The sequence below is a fragment of the Buteo buteo genome, chromosome 21, assembly GCF_964188355.1.
Source record: "Buteo buteo chromosome 21, bButBut1.hap1.1, whole genome shotgun sequence".
NCBI classification, from domain to species: Eukaryota; Metazoa; Chordata; class Aves; order Accipitriformes; family Accipitridae; genus Buteo; species Buteo buteo.
Genome location: NC_134191.1, coordinates 22,813,620 through 22,836,997, shown reverse-complemented (window position 1 = coordinate 22,836,997; position 23,378 = coordinate 22,813,620). Strand labels below are relative to the sequence as shown.

At 39.5% G+C, this 23,378-nt stretch overlaps 1 protein-coding gene across 6 annotated transcripts; it reads right to left on the bottom strand.

The window, feature by feature from the left end:
• Positions 1–1,134: 1,134 nt before the first annotated feature.
• On the bottom strand, positions 1,135–22,510 carry HRH1 (histamine receptor H1). Of its 6 annotated transcripts, XM_075052859.1 has the most exons (4): positions 21,267–22,510; positions 20,628–20,757; positions 8,973–9,105; positions 1,135–6,871 (listed from the first exon to the last, which is right to left on the bottom strand). In XM_075052859.1, exon 4 carries the CDS (start codon positions 6,749–6,751, stop codon positions 5,342–5,344), a length of 1,410 nt encoding a protein of 469 aa, XP_074908960.1. In that variant the 5' UTR covers positions 6,752–6,871; positions 8,973–9,105; positions 20,628–20,757; positions 21,267–22,510; the 3' UTR covers positions 1,135–5,341. The 6 variants fall into 6 exon arrangements, 5 of the variants coding, with proteins under 5 accessions (XP_074908960.1, XP_074908961.1, XP_074908962.1 ...); XM_075052860.1 differs by lacking the exon at positions 20,628–20,757; XR_012653824.1 differs by lacking the exon at positions 20,628–20,757 and having other exon boundaries at positions 6,858–6,871.
• Positions 22,511–23,378: the final 868 nt, after the last annotated feature.

Below are 23,378 nucleotides of genomic sequence, written 5' to 3'. Positions count from 1 at the left end.
CTGGAATGTTGTTACCCAGTCTCTATAGAACTATAACCTAGCTTAGATTGGTAGTCTTTGAGCATTTTCAGTTTCATAACGTGGGTTGAAACAGCTGTCAGCACATAACATAGGTCATGAGAAATAATACCAATACAGGGCAGAGGGACACTCTTCTATGAGCCCATATCCCCATATCTTCTCAACTAGACATGTCATACCTGAAAAGAACCAGACCCTAGGAGTTAGATTTCTGCACAAACAGTTGCAGCTTTGGAGAAATGGGAGATACATCTGGTAGGCTTGAAGTCTTGGACTATCATTTTTTATACAGACTTGCTGACCTGGGAAATAAACTTGAGATTTACACATTAAACTGCTGATGTATACATACGAGCACACCGCAGTGAAGTCTTACACTGTAAGAGAAAGAGACAGCTTCAGTCCAAGATCTCTCTGTGCCTGGGATCTTCAGGAAAGTGTCTATAACAAAGTTAATCTGAGATATATGCTGAAGTTGATTGATTGCTGCAGGTATGGTTTCCCTTGTGAGATCTTCCTATGAGCAAATAAAAGTGTCTGTAATAAACATGAGAATAGTAATCAACTAGAAGGCAGACTCTTTAAAAACAAGGAACAAATCTGTTGGGTGTTTTTGTCATGTATTTCCATAGGTAGGACTTTCAATTTCCCCAAGCAAAATCTTGCAGCAAGAGAAAGTCATCCTGGAACTGAAGATGAGAATAAAATCGAAGGAGATTCAAACTCGTCCATTCTTGGCGAATATGGACTCAACATGTTTTAGAGAAGATAACTTGTCAGAACTATTTAGTTCAGATTCTGTTACAAGTTTCAATAAAAATAATATTTATTTAGGTTTATATAGTGCTTTCCGTTTAAGGATTTAAGTGAATTTTATACAACATTCTGTGTGAACAAGATCACAAAATACAGGCAGAACCTGGCAGAACTATTCTATCAATTTATTTATGAAAAATACTGTCAAAGTAATCTAGTGCTATGCTGTACACCTGTTACTGCTGTGTCGTGGTTTAACCCCAGCCAGTAACTAAGCACCATGCAGCCACTCACTCACTCCCCCACCCACCCAGTGGGATGGGGGAGAGAATTGAAAAAAAAAGTAAAACTCGTGGGTTGAGATAAGACCAGTTTAATAGAACAGAAAAGAAGAAACTAATAATGGTAATAACAACAATAATAAAATTACAATAATAACAAAAGGACTGGAATATGCAAAACAAGTGATGCACAGTGCAATTGCTCACCACTTGCCGACTGATGCCCAGTTAGTTCCCAAGCAGCAAACCCCCCAGGCCAACTCCCCCCAGTTTACATACTGGGCATGACATCACATGGTATGGAATACCCCTTTGGCCAGTTTGGGTCAGCTGTCCTGGTTGTGTCCCCTCCCACCTTCTTGTGCCCCTCCAGCCTTCTTGCTGGCTGGGCATGAGAAGCTGACTGTGTCTTATCAACAGTCTTCTCATACTGAACCCAAAACACAGCACTGTACCAGCTACTAGAAAGAAAATTAACTCTACCCCAGCCAAACCCAGGACATGCTGCAAGAGTGGGATGCTCCAAAATGAAAAGCCTGTTGTAGCAATGAATACTCGAATCAGTAGTGGAAGAAAGTAGGAATATGCTGAAAAAGGTATCACCTTGCAGTTGCCATGTTGATAGACTTCTGTGAGCATCTTCACTAATTTCTCTGGCACGGGCAGGTGCCTCTTCTATGAGCACTTTGATATGATTCAGAGAAACAGTTGTTACCCCTCAAGGAACTGAGTTGAGGGATTATTCATATCTAGTGAGGAGAAAATTAGATTGCCAGGTAGGAGACCTGAGTTCTGTTCCCAAGCCTGTGTTGTTTTTGAAGACTAAGTTATGCCTGATCAAAACAAAAGGCATCTGATTTTACTCAAGGCATTCAATTGAATTACACAGTAGGCATTCATTTTAATTACACAGTGCCAACATATAGCAAGAGGTGCTGTGTATTTCTTCTAAGGCATATTTTAGTTGAAATATATCAGAGTTTAAACACAAGATACCTTTGTAGACAAAATAAATTGATAGGGGATACAAATATTTTTAAAAATGGAAATATTGTTAGACTTACCAGATGTCACTATGGTTTTAACCATTACCGTGCACAAATGTACATCTCTTTCAGTGGGGACTCTAACACTTTTTAACTGGTGGAGATCTCAAATGGTAATTTTGTGGTAGCCTGATATGTGTGGTCATATGTCTGTGCACGTATAGAATGTACATCTCACATTTGATTTTTTATATTTCTATTTTAGACTGTAAGATGGCCATGTAGAAATGATTCTATTTCAGTGTCAGGTATGTATCACTTTTAAAGATAATTTGGAATTCAGTATCAGGAGTGTAAACTATTTTCATGAGCTATTTCTCACACAGTGTGAATGTTAATTGGTCTTTTTATCTTCTAATTCTTCAATAGACAAATAATTGGATGAAAATTAATAATTTTGTCATTGTACTTAACAAATAAACAAAAGTGAATATGTATGCATAGTATTTAAACTTTTCTTGGCATTTCCAAATGAACTAATTCTCATTCTGGTAGAAGGAATGCATGCACTGAAACTTTCAAGTGTATTCTTACACCTCATCTTTAGGAACTTAAGCTATCCCAGCTAAGTTAGGAGGCTAGTCGTCTAGCATCCGTGATAGCAGTGGAAAGATACAGCAATCTGCAGAATTAGGGACCTCCTCTAGAAGTATTCAGAGGTGTCTATGGTGCTTCTATATTAATATCTTACGATTAGAAATATATTTTTAAAGTTAATCTTTCAGTCATTTTCATTTATTGTGCTATCAAAGTGCATCATGAAGTGGGCTCACAGAGAATGTAATGGAGTCCTTTTAGATGATAGAATGAAGCCAAAATGTGCACCTACACTAATGGGTCCTTTACTGAGTGCCATGTTTCCTGAAACACGTACTAGGTGGCAGGATCCACTTCCTAATTGCACCTCTCTTTTAACAAATTTCGATGATAAACAGTATTTGATGCAGAAGCCCAGAATTCTTCTCATTACCCACTAGATGTCACCATTGACACAGAAAAAATTATGAGAATTTTATTATTTTTCTGCCTCTTAAAAGCGAAGTTGGTTGTTCTCACCACACTTTGATTGAAATAGAACTCCAGGCCAAGAAATTCCAAGAAATTTGTTACGTTCCCTTAAAGCTGTGTGTCCTCTGACCTTGTTTATTAACTGGAAAACATTGAAAATCTTTTACAGGAAACCACACCTTGAATATTCTCCTGAGGCTTGGCCCCATGTGGTAGTAGGCTTCTCCATTCCTTACCCTAATTTGCTTTCCTCTGCCTCTCTTACATCCAGAACGATTTGAGTTGCCTATTCAGTAAAATAAACTGATAAATCCTGTTAGGTACCTTGCTAATTGGAAGTTTAATATAGGCTGTATCCTGTTTTCCTATTTTCTTTTTTATCTATTACAGCTATCATATCAGAGAAGCCCACTCTGACAACTTCCCCTGTCTTTGTTATTAACACAGTTACACTAAGATTATGGATAAAAATGAAGGGAGATAAAAAACAGTCAGGCAGCTTTATTTGCCTGGATTTAGCTGTTATGTGTTTGAATGTTCTTTAATTGTACCAGAGGTATTCTTTCTTATAAGCATCATATTTTAGACCAATTTTCAGTGATTTTGTTTAGGTTGCTTTTTCAAGTCCTAATACTTTTTAAGGTCAGAAAAGGGAATTGTCATGATCAAGAGGACAGACTTCTTGATAACTCTAAGTGGTATATTTGGCTAATATAGGGCCTGAGATCTCCTCTGCCTCAATTCTCCTCCCTGCTTCCTAATCTGTATACTCTTTTTTTATTTTGGTGTAATTGTTCTATGAAGTTGTAAGCTTCCTGATAAGTTAGCTCATGCAACATACACCACTATGTACTTTTTTGCTGAGGAACTATGCTTTCTTTCTTCGGGGACAAATTTATACCTGACTGCAGTTAGGAAGAGGAGATTAATTCCTGTTGTATAACAGGCCATGTCTTTTTTGGAGAATTAGTTAAAACTTAGAAACAGTTAAATCAATGGCTGAGCAAGTGAACACTTAAAGTTGGTAGAGTGAACCGTAGCTGCAAACTTCTCTGTCAAGGCTGCCTGCCAGCTTCTCCAGATGAAGCTGTTTTTACAGATGCTTGTCATTCAAGTTGTGGACGAGGCCCTGAGCAACATGATGTAATGTCAAAGCCAGCCCAGCTTTGAGTTGTAGGTTCTACTGAGATGTCTTCCTGAGATCCTTTCCAACCCAGAGTATTCTATTATTGTGTGTTTCTCCTGAAATATTTTACAGTATTTACAGCATGATTTATAAAATGCAATTAAATATAAAGAATAGAAAAGGTAAACATACTTCATGTGTTTTATTTTCTGTTTTGCAAGCTTGAGTTGTTGCTCATGAGTTTGCCTCTTATAGTAGGAAGAGTTTGCCAACTACAAGATAAGGATATATGGACTAATATTGCCACTGCACACTTAGGTTATTTGCCAACCTGTAGGAAGAAGAAAATATATGTAGTCTATAATCAACTATAGTCTAGTCTAGAGACAACAACATACCCTTCTTGAATAGCTAGTGATAGTATGTTGAATATGGAAAGTCTTAGCAAAATTTCTAGGACATAAAAATACTATTTTTTTTTTCAGTGAAGTTAACATGTACAGGTGTAAATGAAGCAAGCATGATATCAAAGAGATATGGTAGGTTATAATATGGCTTGACTTTTCAAAAGTTTATGATTTGGGGGAAGCTATAAATAAATAGGATAGATTTTTTTAAACAATTGCAGCTTATTTCTTTGCCTATGCAAAGTACCTCCACTTGCAGATCTCACTTCACAAACAGTGTGTTCCTGTGTTTAATGGAGTAAGTTGGAAGAGAAAAATATATTTGGCCAATCACAGAAATGTCATTCTATTTCTTCCTTTTCAGTAGCTGAATAATTTATAATCACTGAAGATCTCTATTTGTATCTCCAGTTTTTGTTCTACATGATGAAAGAGGTAATCTCAAATTGTAAAATGTGTACAACAGTGTAACAGTTCTGAGATTGCCCCCAAGTTTTTCAGATTCCTGATTTGAATTAGTTCTTCAAATGTATTAAAGCTGTTAAATGCACTTTTCATACTTTTACTAACAGTTGTTCATAAATTACAGTTTTCCAAAGTCTTCTACTTTAGGCATGGTGTTTGTCTTTGAAACTGGAACATTTTGTTTGGTTGAACTCTTGAGCTGCTTTTTAGCTCAAAAAAATCAGAAGAATATCAGTGGATGTGAAGGATCTTTTTGAATGTCTTCTTGAAATTCTGGTTACAAAGAGGATACAGGAATGGATTTAAGGTGGAGTTCACATAGCCAAGCCATATAGTGAACATGTGTAATTTTGAAAATTGTTCATGGCCATGGAAAGCTATTACCATAAATAACACAAAATAGGGAATCCAGCAGAGCATAAAGGCTGCCATTATGACCCCTAACTGCTTAGCTGCTTTCCTTTCCCTGTTCCCATGCAGTCCTTGAAAGTGCCTTTTGGAATGGGTGTGCAGAGTTTGCCAGGTTTTCCTCAGGTAAGTCAGTCCTCTGAAATCCCTGTTCCCAGTCTTTTCCTGAGGACTGCAGGCTCTTTCAGGGTTAGGATTGGAATGCTTTCTACAGGGTACCTCATCTGTGAAAGTATGGTTGTCTGATGCATCACTTAAGTCACTGTCTTGTGAGCAAGGGTCCTCTTCAATTTTGTTCTCTTTTGTTGCACACCCACACTTCTTTCCTGCTTTATCCAGGCCTGGCTCAGACTGGACAGTGGTGAAAGGAAAACAGCTCCATTTAAGGACTTCCTTATTACTCTTGTTAGCGAATGCCTTTGAAGGCTTGTCAGAATCACTGAAATGAAGCTTTGCCTCCATATTTTTGGGCTGAGGGGACCTTTGCTTGTCTTTGGGAGGGGTGTTCTCATCTAAGATTTTCTCTTGGAGGCAAATATTTTGCTTGTCCTTCGTGGGATTTTTTTCTGAGAAAGACCGATATCCATTGATGAACTCTCGGTCTTGACAGTGTTTTCGAACAGCTCTGAATATTTTATAGTAGAACCATAACATGATGATAGAGGGTAGGTAGAAATTGATAATGGCTGTCAACACTTTAAACCAGGTGACTTCAGAGAATTCGGTTTCACACTTGTTTTCCTGTACTTTCCTTTCCCCATTATTAGCAAAAACATGCCATCCTAGGATTGGAATGACCCACGTGAAAGAGAGCAACCAAACCCCCAAAATCATTAGTGATGCTCTCATTTTTGTTCTGTACTTGAGATATTTCAGTGGTTGCTGAACTGAACGATAACGGTCAATGCACAATATGAAGAGATTGAAAATGGATGCCGTACTGGCCACGTAATCCATTGACAGCCAGAACAAACAGGCTGGTAAGCCTAGAGTCCACACAGGACTTAGAAGATAAACAATATTCAGGGGCATAACAGCTGCACCAACTATGAGATCTGCAATAGAGAGGCTGACGATGTATAAATTGCCAACTGTCTGCAGCTTCTTCTCCATTTTCACAGCATATAGTACTAATATATTCATGACAATAGTGATCAATGAAATGCTTCCTAAGAAGAGACCTAGAATTGCTGAGTGAGGATTAGTTGCATTCTCTATTGTATTTTTTGACATCTTCTGCACAAGAACGCAGAATGAAAATCAGAGAAGATGTCCAGGCCTTGGAAATTCAGTCTTGGTTTACACTCCTGGATGAAAACGTGTTGGATTCCTTTGTGATGTTTATTTCCAGAACTATAGAAAAGACAAGACATATGCTCAATCACTGTAGTACTAAAATAAAATAATAAAACTAATCTGTGCTTCAGCTTAGCCCTGCCCCTTTTAGGACTTTCCTAAATAATAAATTTTTACAACATTTTACATATGGGTAATTTGAGATGTGTTCTATGAAGAGTACTGGAGCAAGCTCCATGAACCAGTCCAAAATGGTTTGCAGAGGTTTTTCATGGGGCTTCATATGATTCTGACCCCAGAATCTGGAGAATAAATTTCAATCCTCACTGTTTTAATTTATTATTTCTCATTAAATAGCTGCTTATGAACCATATCATAAACTACATATTGGCAAACCAATTTAAAGCATGACAATAAAAAGCAAATGAAAATGTTTTGTACTAAATAGTTTTAAACAAACCAGTGATTATTTACAAACTACACCTAACAGTTTGAGAATACAGCAGTTGAATTTAATTATCCACCAATAATAGGCTATCATATGATGTCAAGTGACAAGGTATTCCAAACAATAAAAACGCTGCAGCCAGTCTACACCTTTAGCTGATGCAGTCTCAAATAACTCCTAAGGTTGCAGCCAGTGCCTATGTTTTCACTAGTAGGCAGTCGTTCAAATTATGGGTGATGAGTAATCTCTTCCTACCCAATTTAGGCTTACATAGATTTCGAACATTTAAAGATGCAGCCCCATTTTATTTCAAATACAAACTAATAAAAGTTCAGGGAAAATAATAGGAATTTTTAGGATTAATAAGCATCTTGCAGTCTCTCAAATGTATATAAATATAGGGTCTTTTAGGCTGAAGTTTACTAGTCGTTCAGGTGCCTAAGAAACATAAGCAATAACTTGGAGAAGCCATGTTACTCCTGCATGCTTGCTGTTGCTGTTTGCTCCATTAAAGTGGAAAATAATTGGAAATAAGAGGAGCTGAGACTGAACACATAGCAAACCTTTCCTTTATGCCTAAGTTTTTTTTTTATAATTAATCTTTTATAAATGAGCTATCTTTATTTGCTTAGAACTTTGGCATGAGCCATGTGTAGAGCCTTCAGAATGAAAATTCCCTAAAATCTTCTATATCCCCATGATTAGAGTGCCTAGGAATTCCAGTACATGCACTGCAGTTAAAAAAAAAAAAAAGACAACCTAATAAACACTCACCAGGGCATATACAAAACCCATTTTACAGTGGGCCACGTTTGCCCAGTTAGGCTTGTTTCCTAGTCACATTCATTTCTACATACTATTTTGCAGGTGTTATCAAAGAGTAGGCTTGTTTCCTAGTCACATTCATTTCTACATACTATTTTGCAGGTGTTATCAAAGAGTGGCAGATTTCATTTGTACAGACATAGTGGTGTGTAGCTTTGTGGTGACTTGATCTGCATTGGGAAACAACTATAGGTGCATACTTCACTTGTGAATGTAGAGGTTATATATTGAGATCATAGGCCTTAATTAAAAAATGTGTTATTTCTTCCATTTTTTAACACAAGCATAACAACTCAAATATTTGCAATGAAAGGGGAAAGGAAGGAATGGAATGTAGGGGTAAGAAAAGCATCTTTTCAAAGTTGAGTAGATACACTATTCCATTATCTAGAAATTCTATGTGCCTTTGGTATCTTCTACTTCCCAACTGCTAACTTAATGAGTTGATGTAAAGTCCAAAAAATGATTAATAATATTTTAAATCTTGGATCATATGATCAATTGACCAATTCTATCTCCAGGATATATAAGAAAATACTCTGTGAGGGTGATGATACATATTTTCTGCCATTTTTCTCTTATAGTGCTTGTCTGAGTTTATGTTCTGCTCATAAAGCAGTGAGGAAGGAAACTGAGACTGTAGACATACTAGCTCAAAGTATTTACACAGCTAACACTGGGAGATATGTATGGGATTTCTCATCCTTGTTATTCTAAACATGGTCAAAACAGTATTTCAGTAATCAGGGTTGAAGCTAAAATGTTTGTGTGCTTTCTTACAGAAGGTCAAATTCCTTCTTCCTTTAGCTTTACTTACAGGTGCCTGGTATTATGAAAGATGTGTGCTTGGTAGCAGTAGCATCCATAGGCAAAGGAAATACATACCCTGTGGGGTATGAACTCAAGAGCTGTATTCTGTAATTCTGTATTCTGTACAGCCTTCAGGTTCTGTCATGTATAGTTCTTCAGTGACAGCTAGTCACAGATGTCAGAAGATCAGAGAGGCCTCAAGCACCTCCTGTTTGATAATGAGAAAAGAAATTACTCCACAGATCTTAAACCAACATGTCTGGTGACAGGAAATGGTTATATCCCAGTCTGTCATTGTCTCTCTTTCCACAGCTATACACTGTAACCTCTCTGCTGGAGTTAAGTATATGGGGCATGGTCAAGTCAAGAAGTTGATGTTAATTGCTTCAGGGACCTCATAAAGAAATGTCTGATCTTCACCCCCACATATTTTCATTTAAATTTATGGCAAAATAAAGGGAGAGAAGGCAACTTTAATTAAGTCTTCAACAGAAAGAATAACAGCAAAGAAAAATATCTGATTTGACAGTTCTCCTTGGTTATTTATGAACTGCATATGGAATAAAACATAGAGCAGGATACAGTAAGTGGTGTTGACTGCTTCCCAAACTTTCTCTTTACCACTGCTGCAGTGAGATAGGGTAGGATTTAGGAAGCAGCCTGAAGAACTTGATCTGGAGTATTTCTACTCCAAATAAGGCACGAAGGTCTAGTTTTTCAAATCATGCTCCACTTTTATTAAAACATCTTCTATTAAATAAAAAAGCTTGATTATTTTTCTGTTTTGGAAGAGCTTATACAGGCTATAACAATCCAAGAATGATGTCAGGACATGCAAATCATTCAAGAACACTAAGAACAAGAAAAATTCAGGGTAATGCATTTGCTCTTTTAAAAATACACATGCTAACAGGTACACCATATTTATGATAATTCTGTCTTATAATGTAATTGTCATCACAACGTCATTTGAGCAGTTCATAGTCCCTGATGGATTTTGCCTTCTCTGCTTTATGGAGAGCTGGCCATGTACAATAAAATTTTGAAGTGAAATTGAGGAACAGGTCAAAGTGATCTGCTAAACATCATAGAGTAATGTTAGATCTAAAACCAGCCAAGGCTCCCTTGCTCTCCAAACAGTGTCCTGACTATTATACTGTTTTTTTCTGTCTAGACTTTGGGTCTGTATTCATTCAGACACCCTAGACAAGCAATGTTGATTTAGAAATTAAATATATTTCTTTTTTTTCCCCCCTTTTTTTTTTTTTAACTTTAATGCAGCAGAAGCAGCTTAGTCTGGCTTTGACCTTCTGACATCTTCCATTATAATAAGTCCACTTACATGATAAGGATATGGCCGGAGTGGGACTATACCCAGAAACAAATGTCTACAGTATTAATCACTGGAACAGGCTTGCAATAACCATTTGCCTTAGTCTAGAGTAGATCTTGAGGCTGGATTAGGATATTGAAGCTTTACAGGAACATTGCATTTTCCCTGTTGAACACTGTGGTTTTCACATATGATCCTTTACAACCCTGACTTTCTGAGTATTCTCCCACCAAAGACAGTTTTGTAAGGCTCTGGGTAATTTATGTTTTGGAGTGTGTTAATGAGAAAAGAAGCAACTCTAAGAGGTAACTGGAAGAGGGTCTCTATACCTTCGGCGTGAAAGTTGTATACCCAGCACATACTTCCTACCTATCTAGTTTTATTTGAAGCCAAATCGTACCTCTCAAACCATTAAAAAGATGTACCAAGGGACTGAGTTGGTCACAAAATGCTTAGAATAGAGCAGAAATGCAATGTTGCCTTTGTATGACCTCGTCCTTGCACCTTGTCTCTTTGCATTCCCTAGCATGAGACACCGCATGCTGCTGCTGTTTCTGCGTGAGAACTTTCAGATCATACAGAATTCTCCTTAATAAGTTATGGTAGGCATTTAGCAGCATATCAGACATACTGCAATCCCACACTCCTGTGTGTACAGGAAAGAGAATTTGGTGGCTTTCTTGTATCTTCTAAGGGCCCAAAGAAGGCTTCCAACACAGGAGTCTCTGTGCATCTTGCACCTGTCAGTGCCCATGCTCTTTCGATAAGGAAGAAGTTGCAGAGGGCCTACATCTCCCTCTCCCACACAAGCCAACAGAACAGTACAAGAGAAAACTGTAAGCTTCTCCTCAGAAGCAAAGGTGACTGCACACAAAATAGCATGCAGAGAAGTTGCATTTAGTTGCAGAAATGTTATGTTATTGGTCAGTGCCCTCTAATACCGCTCTGTATTTGGAGCTTCAGCCCTTATATCCCAGTCTTGCCCACTAAGCTTGCATTGAACTGCTACGCAGTTGCCACCCTTTGCTAGAATTAGTACATTTTGCCACACAACGTTGTCCAATGGAAGATAACTAGAAAACAATAAGCCTTGCTCCATGTTATAAAATTCACTGATCACCTCTTCTGTGTTCTAGGGAAGATTGTAATCTACAATTTTTTTTCTTAAACTTCCTACCATCATCATTAGTAGTGATGGTACCAAATATCATCAGCAATTAGTCATCATGAGAGTGCTGTGATTTGCAGTAGCAGCTTCTTCCTCTTCATTGAGGCACAGACCATTTTGTAGTGGCTGTAGACTGTTTGTGGTATATGTACCCCTGCTCAGGAGCTACTGGTTTAATTCTTTATCTGTAACTCAGTTCCCAGTAAAGGAACTGTAATAATACTGAATAAATGTGTTTTAATATTTGGACAGTTTAACTCTCATTACACTGAACCAAAGCTCACTAATACAGAAGAGATTTTAAAGGAAACAATCAGCCTAAGATCTTGGATAGCTCTTTGGAATTTCTAAACCCTGACCTCACCATGAAATGCCTTCTTTAATTTTTGCTGTCTGTAAAGAGCTTTTTCTACAAGGATAATCAGCAATCATTATTTGTTTGTTACTGTATCACAGTGATAATTCTTCCAAGGAACAAGAATCTACTGGGAGATGCTAAGTGGATGCCTTACTGACTCATTAGTGCAGGTGCAACCTATTAAGCCCTGACTAAGTGGGAGTAAGTTTCTAGAAACACATGCTGGCATATCTCTTATGTGTATGTTTTAAAGAAACTACAGCTACAACAGGAAAAGGCTAGGCTAGAACAAAATTCTTGTTCATCAGGCTAAGTTCAACACAGAAGGTAAGATTTGAGTTCAGATGGCCTGTGTTGACTATGTTGTACTTAAGAAACCTATTTGTTTCTAGTGTTTTTTTTGTTTTAATTATTCTTTAGGTGTTGAAAATATTAACACACTAGAGGTTTGATTAATTTTCCTCTCAAAGACTTACTTATTTCTCTGTAAGAAAACAGTCCCTAGGCAATGCCTGCCAATAATCAATAAATATTTTTGATAAATAGTAAATGAAAAGAACTTGATAACCTACCTGCTGTTCCCATTCAAATGACCCACTGTCTCAGTCCAGGAAGGACCAGCTGTGTTTTTCAGAAAAGTGTCTACCACTATCAAAGGAAAGACTGGATTCTATCCATACTTGAGTTGTCTCTTCTAAGTAGTCTGAAATGAAAAGACTACATAATCTGAAACTTTAGCGTCTGACCAGTGAAATTTTGTTAATCCTCCTAAATTGTCCTCTTCCCGCCACGTACCTATTCTAAGGGCAGTGAGAATTATAAATTAATCTTCCACTAAGGGAACAAACAACCCAGCCTGACTTATAAATACTTTCATTCTTTGTTTTTATTATGACTCTTCCTTTGTGTGAAGAAACTCAACCAACATATTTGGACATCTGGCTGTCTAGTTTTGCATAAACTTGTATTGTGTGCATTCGGTGGCAGATAATTTTCAGTGGTTCTTGATGTAAATGCTGTCTCGGGGGGAAAAATGAGGCCAGAACTAATGTAGCAGATGGACACTGTTGCAGATGTGCTGAAGTCTGCTTTACAGACTAGACTGTAGATAGAAAATTGCTGTCTGAGTTGTTGGATTGGTGATCTGCATACTGATTTCAGGAGTTGGATGGCCTGGGAAATGGTGCAGGCCTTCAGTGTGCCAGTGGTAATTTGCAAAGTACTGCTCCTGGGGAGGGTAAAGGCAAGTAGGCTGTTTCTGAAGCCTTCTCCACACTTTCACTTCCAAACAGGGTAGGTGGTCTAATGCTATAATTACTGCATTTTTTCCCCTCCTGGTTCAGTCGCTTGTCTAAACAGTATAGTGAATAAGCTCTATAGTTTCAGAGCAACGACAAAGCAGAATAGAAGGACTAATGTGGTTACATCTATGCTCCTAAGAGATATTTATTCAATTATCTCTGGGAATGCACATGACAACTAATTTTAAACTACTTTAACTGAAGGCTCCTTGAATTCATTTATCCATTTGTTCTGGACGTGCAGTACACGTGAATGGTCCTCTCATGCTTAGAGCAATGAGCGGGGGACCATTTAATGCAATATTACAAAGGGACTGGAACAAGGTCATCACTTCTGCCCTTTTATACAGGAGCTATATTGCTTGGATGTGGTCTGGTCTGTGATGTCAAATTTATCCTTATTCCTCTAACTTGGATGGTGGTGTTCTAAGGATAGCAGGCAGACCTTATGAACAACAAAAAGACAATGCAGAGCCTACTGTGAAGGGAACTTGAAGTTTTTAAGTAACTTTGTGAAGTCTTTGCGGGAGAAAAGAAGTATTTATGATTATAGCTGTATGATATACTGAATTTGTAACTTGGTTATGTAAGGATATTTTCTTTTCAGTCCAGTGATTCTACTGTGCTATTGCTGTTTTTTATTTGTATATCTGAATATTAGGGTACAGGCTGTCAGAATTGCAGATAAATACTTCTGCTTTTATTTAATTGAGGAAATGTTACATCTGCTTTCCTTAAGTGAAGCATAATTCAAAGAGCATGAAAATGTTTGGGCAAGCTGGAAGATTTGAAAATATAAGTGGAAGTTCAGCTTGGGGCCTGTAGATGGTACTTGACTTGATTATACTTGATATTTTCAGGTTTTAGTTTTTATAGAATCACAACAGTTGCTTCTACAGCCACATGCATCAATCAAATTGGCAGGCTACATGCTGCTGTCAGCACAGATTTTTCTGATTGCTGATCTTTTATGCTTTTATTTGGCTGGAGGTCCTGGCTTTAGTAGGAATGAAATTATCTACAGTTTTAGCTATCTGCCAGCAAATAGTTTAGACCTGAAATATAGTTTTAGCATGAATAACACAAATCATTGTATACAGTCATGCTATCCTCCTTATTTGCATACATGCATCCTGAGTCCTTAGCTTTTTATAAAAAGCACTGGACTTTGTGAGGAAATTGAGTACTTGAATCTGAGTCACCATTGCACTGTCTGAGCTCAAATCTTGATTAAGGTGCTGCGTCTGTGTGAAAAGACTTGTCTCTTTCAGAAATAACTATCTCCTCTGGTGTTCTGACCCTTCCCCCCACCTCCCCCTTACTGGTGTACTGTTTTCTTCATTGGATTAATACTGTCCTGGATCCTATCTTTAATCTTCCTCCTGCTTTGCTGTCTGATATCCTTGGGTGACTACTAACTGTGTGTGTTGTTGTTAGATTTCTTGGGGGGATAGAGAAGAAAAATTCAAGTTTTCATTTTGTGCAGTGAGAACAAACATGCTCATTTTACTACTGACAAACTTCCCAGGGGTCATTTAAAAGTACTGTTATATCATTAATATAAAACTTTGCCATTAAAAAAAAATAAAAATACCACCAAACAAAAACCCAACCCAAATCAACTGTGTAGACAGTTCTGTTTGGATTACTATAGTAGCGTACCTTTGCTGATCTTATACTCTTTCCACTTTAAAATAGCATGCTGCTCTGCTCATACATGGGAGGAAATTAATTAGTCCCAGAGTTAACTAGTGTACTTCTGTGGCATGGCAGAGTGGTCAGTCAATTTCCAACTTAATAGCGTATAATTTAACTTCTCAATTATGAATGCACATCACTGCAGGGGAACCAGACAAACTATTATAACCTGTCAAAAGCAAATTATTTCTGTAAAATATGGAAGCTTATGACTTCCTGGTACAAATGCAGCTTCACTCTCAAGCAATGGAAAGTTTGAGATGTTTATTACTTCAGTCATGCCTACAAAGGGGTACTGATTTGAAGACATTTGGCATGAAAAGCATGATTTACTGCTTGCTTATGACTTGTCTATATGGAGCAACACCTTGTAAAAGAAATATTCTGAAACAAATCTAATCCAACCCAGTTAGTTAACTTAAGCTGATACTGACTTTGCATCCTTCCATCCGGTCTGATGTTTCTGTTCTTGGGCACTGCCAAACACAAGAGGTCCATTTCAAAACTTGGACTCACAGTGTAAGGGCCAGTTCTTGAGTGAAGACTAATCATAGAAATACTCCCGTGGAAGTTCTTGCTCCTGTTAGCATAACCGGAGTGCCATCAAAGTTCTTTTCCTTGAGACAGGAGAGTCTATGCTGGGGAAAACTTCATTCTGTTTTTGATTTTTGCTCTGTGTTCCTGTGTCTCTGTGTTCTGCTTTTTTTCTTTTTTTAAGAAAGTTGATTATTTGATCTCCCCAGATGACAACAAATACAACTTTTACCATATGGTTCATATATACTGATACTGATACTGAGTATATGTGAACCCAGAAGTATATGCTAGATATTGTTTACAGTATACAACCCCCCCTCTGCTAAACCTAAGAAAGTGCTGAGCAGAAGGCATATTCTTGGAGCGGTCTGTCAAAAATGGAAACTGAATCCAAAATACAAATGCATTAGTCTAAGGAAGTGTTCACATAGGTAATAATATGCAATATACAGCAAAATATCAAATATTTGCTCAAAAAAGACAGTTACCTTTACTGTATAAGGTATATACCCAAGAAGTGAAGCTGTATGTAGAGAAATCCTTGTGTGAACAGAAAATACTGGCCATAGTAGCATATAACTGTGTGAGCATGCATGTCCTAATTAATTTGCATAGATGAGCATACAATTTAATGCTAAGTAATACTTTACTCTAAATATGAAGAGGCCATGCCAAGATAGGAAGCTACACAACAAAACCGAATTCAGTCCTGTGAAGTTTGATTTGGTACAGAATGGTTAGGAGCTGAAACACTCTCCTAAAATCTATATAAGTATTTTCAATAATATTTTCTTCTTTAAAGAATGGTTACCATTTGTGGCATGCAGTCTTACTCTGGGTATGCTCTTATCTATAAACAGTTTATCGTTAATATTCTCAGATTTCACATACTGTTCATGCATAAGTCTATTGAAATTCCATAAGTCCATTTCCCTGGTGCATTTTTAGTACTGATTTCACTGCATGTCATCTCTTTTCTGTTTCTTCTCTTTAGAACTCACAAACAGCACTGAAAGCCTAAGTGAATTACAGAGTTCTGCAGACTTACACAGTATCTACTAATTCATAACATTGTTCTGGGTTATTAACATTATTTTTTTAGGCTGAGAATTGACTCTTTGAGAGCATTATTTTTCCATGCATAATTAAGGACAGAGCATCTATGTCTCTGATATCTCTACACTGGAATTTGTATACTCTGAATCACATTCTGCTTGTTTGAATTTTCATTGTTCCAATACTGATGCATATTCAACTGTGTTTTGTAACTCCTGGAGACATAAATCAATAGCTGAAAGCAGGTGTGGAAAGCAACAGAAGAGTACAAGAAAGTGTATTTTGCTGTGCATTTCAATGCATCCTGCTTTGTGCCAAAGCTGTGATCTTCTCCTTTTTCAGTCCTCTGCTTCACCTTCTCTGAGCTTTACCAGGTCTTTCCTGATCCTCCCTTGGCCCTTTCTTCTGGGGGGAGGGGAACTTAATAGCTGGCCTGTATGATTAATGTGAGAGCTACAGGAGAATAGTATCAGGAAAAATTGTTAAATAACCCCTGACATTCAACTACTGACAGAACCTTGGCTCGGGAAACACTACTTGCTATTTAAGACAAAAAAGATGTCTGGATGTGACTCATAATCTAGAGAACCTTAAGTTACAGGAATACAGTTGCAGGCTCTTTACTTGTCAGCAGAACCACTGAATGCAGTAGCTTCTGTGCTGTTTGTTTAGGAACATTCTGAAAACAATTTAGGAAAGGGGAAAACAAAGAAATGGAAATTGTAGCTACTTAGCTGAAAAGAAGGGGGTGGGGAAGCCCACAAATGTTAACAGTGAATTCCAGGAGTAGCATATAAAAATGAAAGTGATCAAGTTACCTTTAATGTTATAATCAACTAGAATTGCTTCTAGTCCTGTGACTCAGTGAATAAAGTACAAATATCCAAAAAGCAGCCTAAAAATCTCATCTAATCTGGTAGCAGTCAATATCTGGCTATATGCAGCTAGATTATTACTGGAATCTATTCATCCTAAGAAAGTAGCTAACCTTTTTGTCTTTGACATATTAAAGTTTAAAATTAATCCCATCTGGAGACTCCCCACCAAAACTGTGTAGTCCTAGACACTTGAAAGTTGAATTTTTAATTTTTTTTTTTTTTAAAGATCACTGTTAATGAATGTGTATCATTTATAGCTCTAATCCATACTGAGGAATACAGACCTGGAGCAGAGGGCATTTTTATATTTAGTGTCCTAAGTAGAGTCAATATTAGCAGGCAGAGATCTTAAATATCATGTTTTAAATTCCAATAGTGTCACCTAAACCAGGATAGTCTGAAAGTGTAGTTTCAGTATCTTTCAAGTGCTGGATGCCTGAAGTGAGACTTGGAAACCTATTGGATGTCTGGGTGTTTCTATTTTATTCTGGTGTCCTGTCCCATCTCACCATCCCCCAGCAGTATAATGCTGCTGTCTTCTGATCATTGACCTTCATTTTTATATACTAATACTGAACCCTCCTAAGTTTAAGTCGTCGATGTATACATGTGTTCAGCAGTATAATCGACTACTTAATTTTCTAGATACTATTGTACTATGACATGAATTTACAATTATTTTCTTTTTCCTAAAGAAATAGATTATTTTATAATTCTGTGTCTTAACCTGAAATTACCAGGAGATAGATATACCCTTTTTTTTTCTCTGGCTGGCATTTTTGAACAACTCTCTTTATTTCATGACCATTAAAACCAAAAGAACAGAAGAAGATGGACACATTCAAAAGAACATTCTGACCCTCAAACTGAAGCTCAGACTTCTGTTAAACTCTTCTTCCAGTGGCTCAACTTTCTGGTTTAAGTCGTATTAAATGTCAGTTTTTCCATGACAAAAAAAACCCAAAACAGTCTTGTTCCTGTGGTAGTATTTCCCATATATGGATTGTTTTTGCCCAGAGATTGGGGAAAATCCCATCATGAATAGAATCCTAAAGCTTCCAGATATGGTATAAACTTTCCCTGCTAGCCTAAACATCATTAGCAGCATATAGTTCATTATCAGTGTGATCTCTTAACAAACCAGTATTTAAGTGCTATTGTCATTAAGTAGTGCAGTGCTGGAGAAGTCTTATCTTCTCTACTCCATTACCTGTCTGTAAAAAAGAGACTTTTGCTATAGGGGTTAGACCTATTTAATAACTGTTGCAATAGATGAAAACACCTTTGTGCTTTGATGTAGTAAACAAAACCACTAGCTGTAAAATCTCCTATTAATGAGGGGAATTTTCCAGTCTTGTGGTGCCTTTAAAGCTGAGTAGCCACAGTGGTGCCTTTTCACTGGCAATCTATTCTGTTACTGGAATCCATTAATCCAACTCACTAAAACAGGACATCTTTCACACAGGGATAGCAAAAAATCTTTAGAGTTTTTTTGATTCCGCCTTGTGTTACTACTTACTCCAACCCCTGACGAACTGTAAAACTAGCTGCTTTTAATATTTCTGCATCAGAAATGCAGTTAACTTTTTAAAATGTAACTTAACCAGTCATTCAAATATCGAGATCTGTCTGTTTCTTTCCAAGTGACTTACTTGGTGAGTCACTACTGGAGAATCACCAGCCAAAAAATAATGTATGTAAACAAGAGTTGTTAGTCCTTTAAATGTTGAGGTTGCATACCTCAATACTGTATCTGCTATGCGGTTTAACAGTTTCCAATAGAAAGAACTGGGTTTGGATAAAGGAAGCTTCATTGTCTGATAGGGAATAAGTTAACCACTTTTGAAGTCTGATGAACCCATCTATGAATAACTTCTCTGAATTCTGAGGAACTGCTAGATGTGGAGTAAACTTATTGTTTTGAAAAGTCATTTAGCTTCAACAAAGATGGATGTTTCAAGTTCAAATTTGCATCCTTCAAGATGTTCTCTCTTTTCTCTAGCTCTTAGTATATGTATTGAAGAATCCAATGTTGCTATTCTTCAAAAGAAGGAAAAAAAATCTTAGAACTCTCCTTGCCCCAGAATTACTGTCTGGTCAGGATAAGCACAAACTAGTTCACGATCATACTAATATTGCAATTCATAATAGGAAATGTCTTCCTAATACTTATTAGGATCTATTAAAAAAAAAAAAAAGACCACAGAGTAGCAGAGAGTAGTGTTTTTAACATTTTATAAAATAGAATGAACCCTTTAGGGTCAATGAAAGTCAGACGAATATTGTGAATCTTCTTCCCTCCCATCCCCCGCAAGCTATTGAAGTGCTGATCAATATGAAATTTCTTTGTGGATTTACCAAGAAGAACTTTAATTTCAACCCAAGTGAACTTTTAAGCTATACAAGACTTCATCACAAAAATGCACAAATTCAGAAATTCTAGCGGGTGTGAGGACTTACTGTCTCCTTGTACTGTTAATAAAAGTAAACCCTGTTACTGCAAGTTTTGGTTTCAGCTCACTTAGATACGCTAATGTACAAAACTATTTTTTTGCCTCTAATTTGGAATATATATTGAGTTAGTCTCTTCAAACATCTATAAACTTACTGTAGTAATATGATGAGTTCCTTCGTATTTTAGCAATAACCCATTGAATGTCCAAAGTTTTCCCTTTTTTAAAAAAATATATATATCTATATATCTATCTGACTTAAACAACCTTCTGTTTTCTCCAGGCAGTTTTAATGTTGCTTGTTGAACTAAACAGGTGGCTGAGATGAACTGGTGGAGCACATGGTCTCCTACAGCTAGAGAGCCTGGCACCTTGCAAGTAAACAGTTTGGAAGCAGCTTATCCAAGAAATCTGATTCCTCTTCGTTATTCCTGCTCAGTGTCTGTAAAGGAAAGGCTGGGGAGGCTACATCAAGAATTGGCCACGGCATAGACTTAGAGCAGGTTATGTCTCTACTGTACCCCCCACACCCATTTCCCCCCTCAGGATGTGGTTGACTTTTATGTATTTGGGAAATGCCACAAGATCTGTATGGAAATTAATGCATCTGAGATTTTTCCCCACCTGCAAAGTATGACTGTCTTCAGGAAGGGATGAGGGTTAATGTTCAGGCAAATCTTCCTCTTTCTTCAGCCAAGTCACTATTTCTTCCTCAAAACAAGGAAACAACCCCACCCTTCTTTTCTCAGCCATGTACTCTTTCACAGATACTTATCATGTGTCAGAAGAGAGGTGCTCAAAATAGGGGCATAAATATTTTGCGGGTAGATGGAAACTCACCCTAACCTTCTTCATTCAAATAGTCAGTGTGACCATTAATTATAACGGAGTATCTGGCTTTTATCCATCCGTTTCCCTTCCCTTCCTTCCCCCCCATCAGAACATCACCTTCATGCTCTGTCCCTTGCTGGCACGTAGCGGCTCGGGCTCCTCTCGCCGCTCCGCGGGGCAGGTGCAGCAGGCAGGCCTCGCCGCAGAGCCTTGTCGCTGGTGGGTCTGCAACCAGCACAGCCGTCCTCTGGGGAAGAAACCTGGCTGAGCTTGTTATATTGTATTGCTGCACCTTTTTCTTTTTTCCTCGAGAAAACATAATCGGCTTTGCGCGACTTGGGTGTGTAGGTCCTAAGTTTGTTTGCTCCTGGGGGAGGCCCTTTGCCCCGCACTGACCCCGCGGTCCCATCTGCTGCTCTGGGCTGTGCGGAGGGTGAAAACAAAGCTGCCAGCTCTTCGCTAGGATGAGTCAGGCGAGGAGTAGCCAACTTCGGCGAAGTGTTCTAGCTCTTAGGGAGTGTTGTTAAAAATGAAGTGTCGCGGTGGGTTGTTTGGCTCTCGTTTCCCTTTCTTCTCCTCCGGTCCTCCCGCGCTCAGCGCTACCGCTGGCTGCCCGGGCTGGGACGAGCGCGGGCTCAGCCGCCTCCGCGCCGCTCCCCGCCCGCCCCGAGGCGAGGGTGCCGCCGCTCCCCCCTCGCCCCAGCTCGCCCGCTTCCCCTTCTCCGCCCGCCGCTGCCCCGGGCCTCGTTCACTTACCGGCAAAGGGAGGAGGAGATCGGGGACCGGCTTCCCGGAGCTCCGGCGGGCTCGGGAAGGGCGGGCGGTGCTGGGCTCGCCCGGGACGGCGGCGGCGGCCGGGCTCCTCGGCGCTCGCCTTCTCCTTCGGTCCCTCGCCGGTGTCCGCGTCCCTCGGCTGGGCTGGGCTGGGCAGGGCAGGGCCGGGCCGGGGGTGGGATGTCCCGCCCCGCCGGTGAGGCGCTGGCAGCCGCCTCTTGCCGCTGCAAGAGCAAGTTTTGCTCTTCTCCCGTCCTGCGCTTGGCGGGGGAAGAGCTCGACCCTCCCCGCCGCCGCTCCCCGGGCTGAAGGGCCGGGATCCGCCGCTGCCCGCTCCGCTCGCCGCGGCTTTCGCCTCCTCGGGTCGAGCGCCGGCCGAGGACGCCGCCCGGCCCGTCCCGTCCGGGCCGAGAAATGCCCCGTGGCGAGCGGCGCCGCCGGGCCGGGGAGAAGGCGGCGAGGGGCCGCGGCCGGCGGCTCCGCCGTGGAGGGGCCGCGGCCGCCGCCGCCCGCCGGCCCCCGGGGGCGGCTGCCGTGGCGGCCGGGAGCGGGCGGGGACGCCTCGGCTTGGCGTTGGAGCCCGGCGCACTGAAACCGGTGGAGGCAGAGATTCCTTCCGCCCGCAGCGGGGAAGCTGCCCTGAGGGGCGAAGGGATTAATTTCTCCGAGGTAACACCGGGAGCCTGCGGAGGATCAGGAATCAAATCCCGGTTTGCGATCATCCCAGCGCTCGATCCAGCCGCAGGGCTGGCACTCTTGCTCTGAGAACGAGCATGTGTCCTTAAGTAGCTTGGTTTGTGGCAGTTTCTTTTAGTGGAGCCGTCTTACAGAACTAGTTTAAGACCTGGAAAAGTCTCAAAAGTAGAACACGGTATTGCATGTCTCAGCTAAACTGGGTTTTTTTGTGACTTCTGTAGGTCCAGTACATCTGCTCTGTATTAAACATACGCTCGAGGGTTGGGGTTTTTTGCCAAGGAAAGCAACTAACTTTCGCTCCTTTCTTTAAGACAATGCTTATTTTTCCCTCACTTTTTAAAATGTTTAGAAATGTGCTGTACAAAACTGTGTGGATTCAAAAGGAATGTTTTGTCATGTAAGTCATAAGGAATTCGTGCAATGATGTTTTTGCAAACAGCATTGTTAGGCACTTAGTAACCGCGTTGACTGTAAAACTGGTGAGGAGTATTGTAAACTTTTCACAATTCCCTCCCCCACCAAGGGCTAACGGGAAAATAGAGGGAAATACCCGTGTTCCTGCAGTCAGTCTAGGAGAATAACATCCTTTGCCCCAAAGTGCACCACTATCAGTGAAGAAGTGTTACAGTCATAAACTACGTTCTTGGTGCTACTAAGGCAATCTTTTTTCTCTTCAATAAAGTGTTAACTGTCCCATTACAGTTATGATAAAACCCATTTCTTAACAAATGTATGCTTGGGTCTTGTATAAATCACCCTCTCGCGGTCCTGCAGGTGGTCAGAGGAATCCTGAGCAAGAACCTTCTCTTTGTTGGTGTTGGGCAGTACCTGAATCATGCTGAGAGGCTTTACACAGGAAAATGGTTCTGCAAGAGGTGAAGGCCCTTTCATATCCATGACTGTTACACAGTTACTTGAAGAACAACTTCTGTGCTACCATTACCTACTCAATAATGTTTAGCTTCACTTCTGCAGCAGTTTCATGCTCAGTCTTCTTTGCTGTTGTTTTGACCTATTTATTATGTGCAAGTAGGTTTTATGTAGGCCCCTTTGGAAAAACATTGAAAATCAGTAATGTTTATAACTTTCCATGTAACACCAAGTTGCAGCTGCTCTGTGTGCTTATTCTCCTGTCGACCTCTTCCATCCAAACAATATTTTCTGCAAGCAAAGCCAGAGATGGACTGGAAGCCTTAAACCAGTGCTGCAGTGTTGCTATGAGATGTTCCTATCTCTCAGCAAACATGTTTGTTCCAAACAGTATTTAAGTAACCTCCTTTAGAATATCAGGAGCTTTGTACTGTTGAAGGTAGAATGTGGCATTTCTGTTTAGATAGAAAGGACCCAAATAAACTGTCCCTTGCAATGTGTAGTGCTGCAGATGAAAACTGAGGCTAG

Coding starts and splice junctions, on each gene's coding strand:
- HRH1 (XM_075052859.1), bottom strand. CDS start 6,751: ATGTCAAAAAATACAATAGAGAATGCAACTAATCCTCACTCAGCAATT.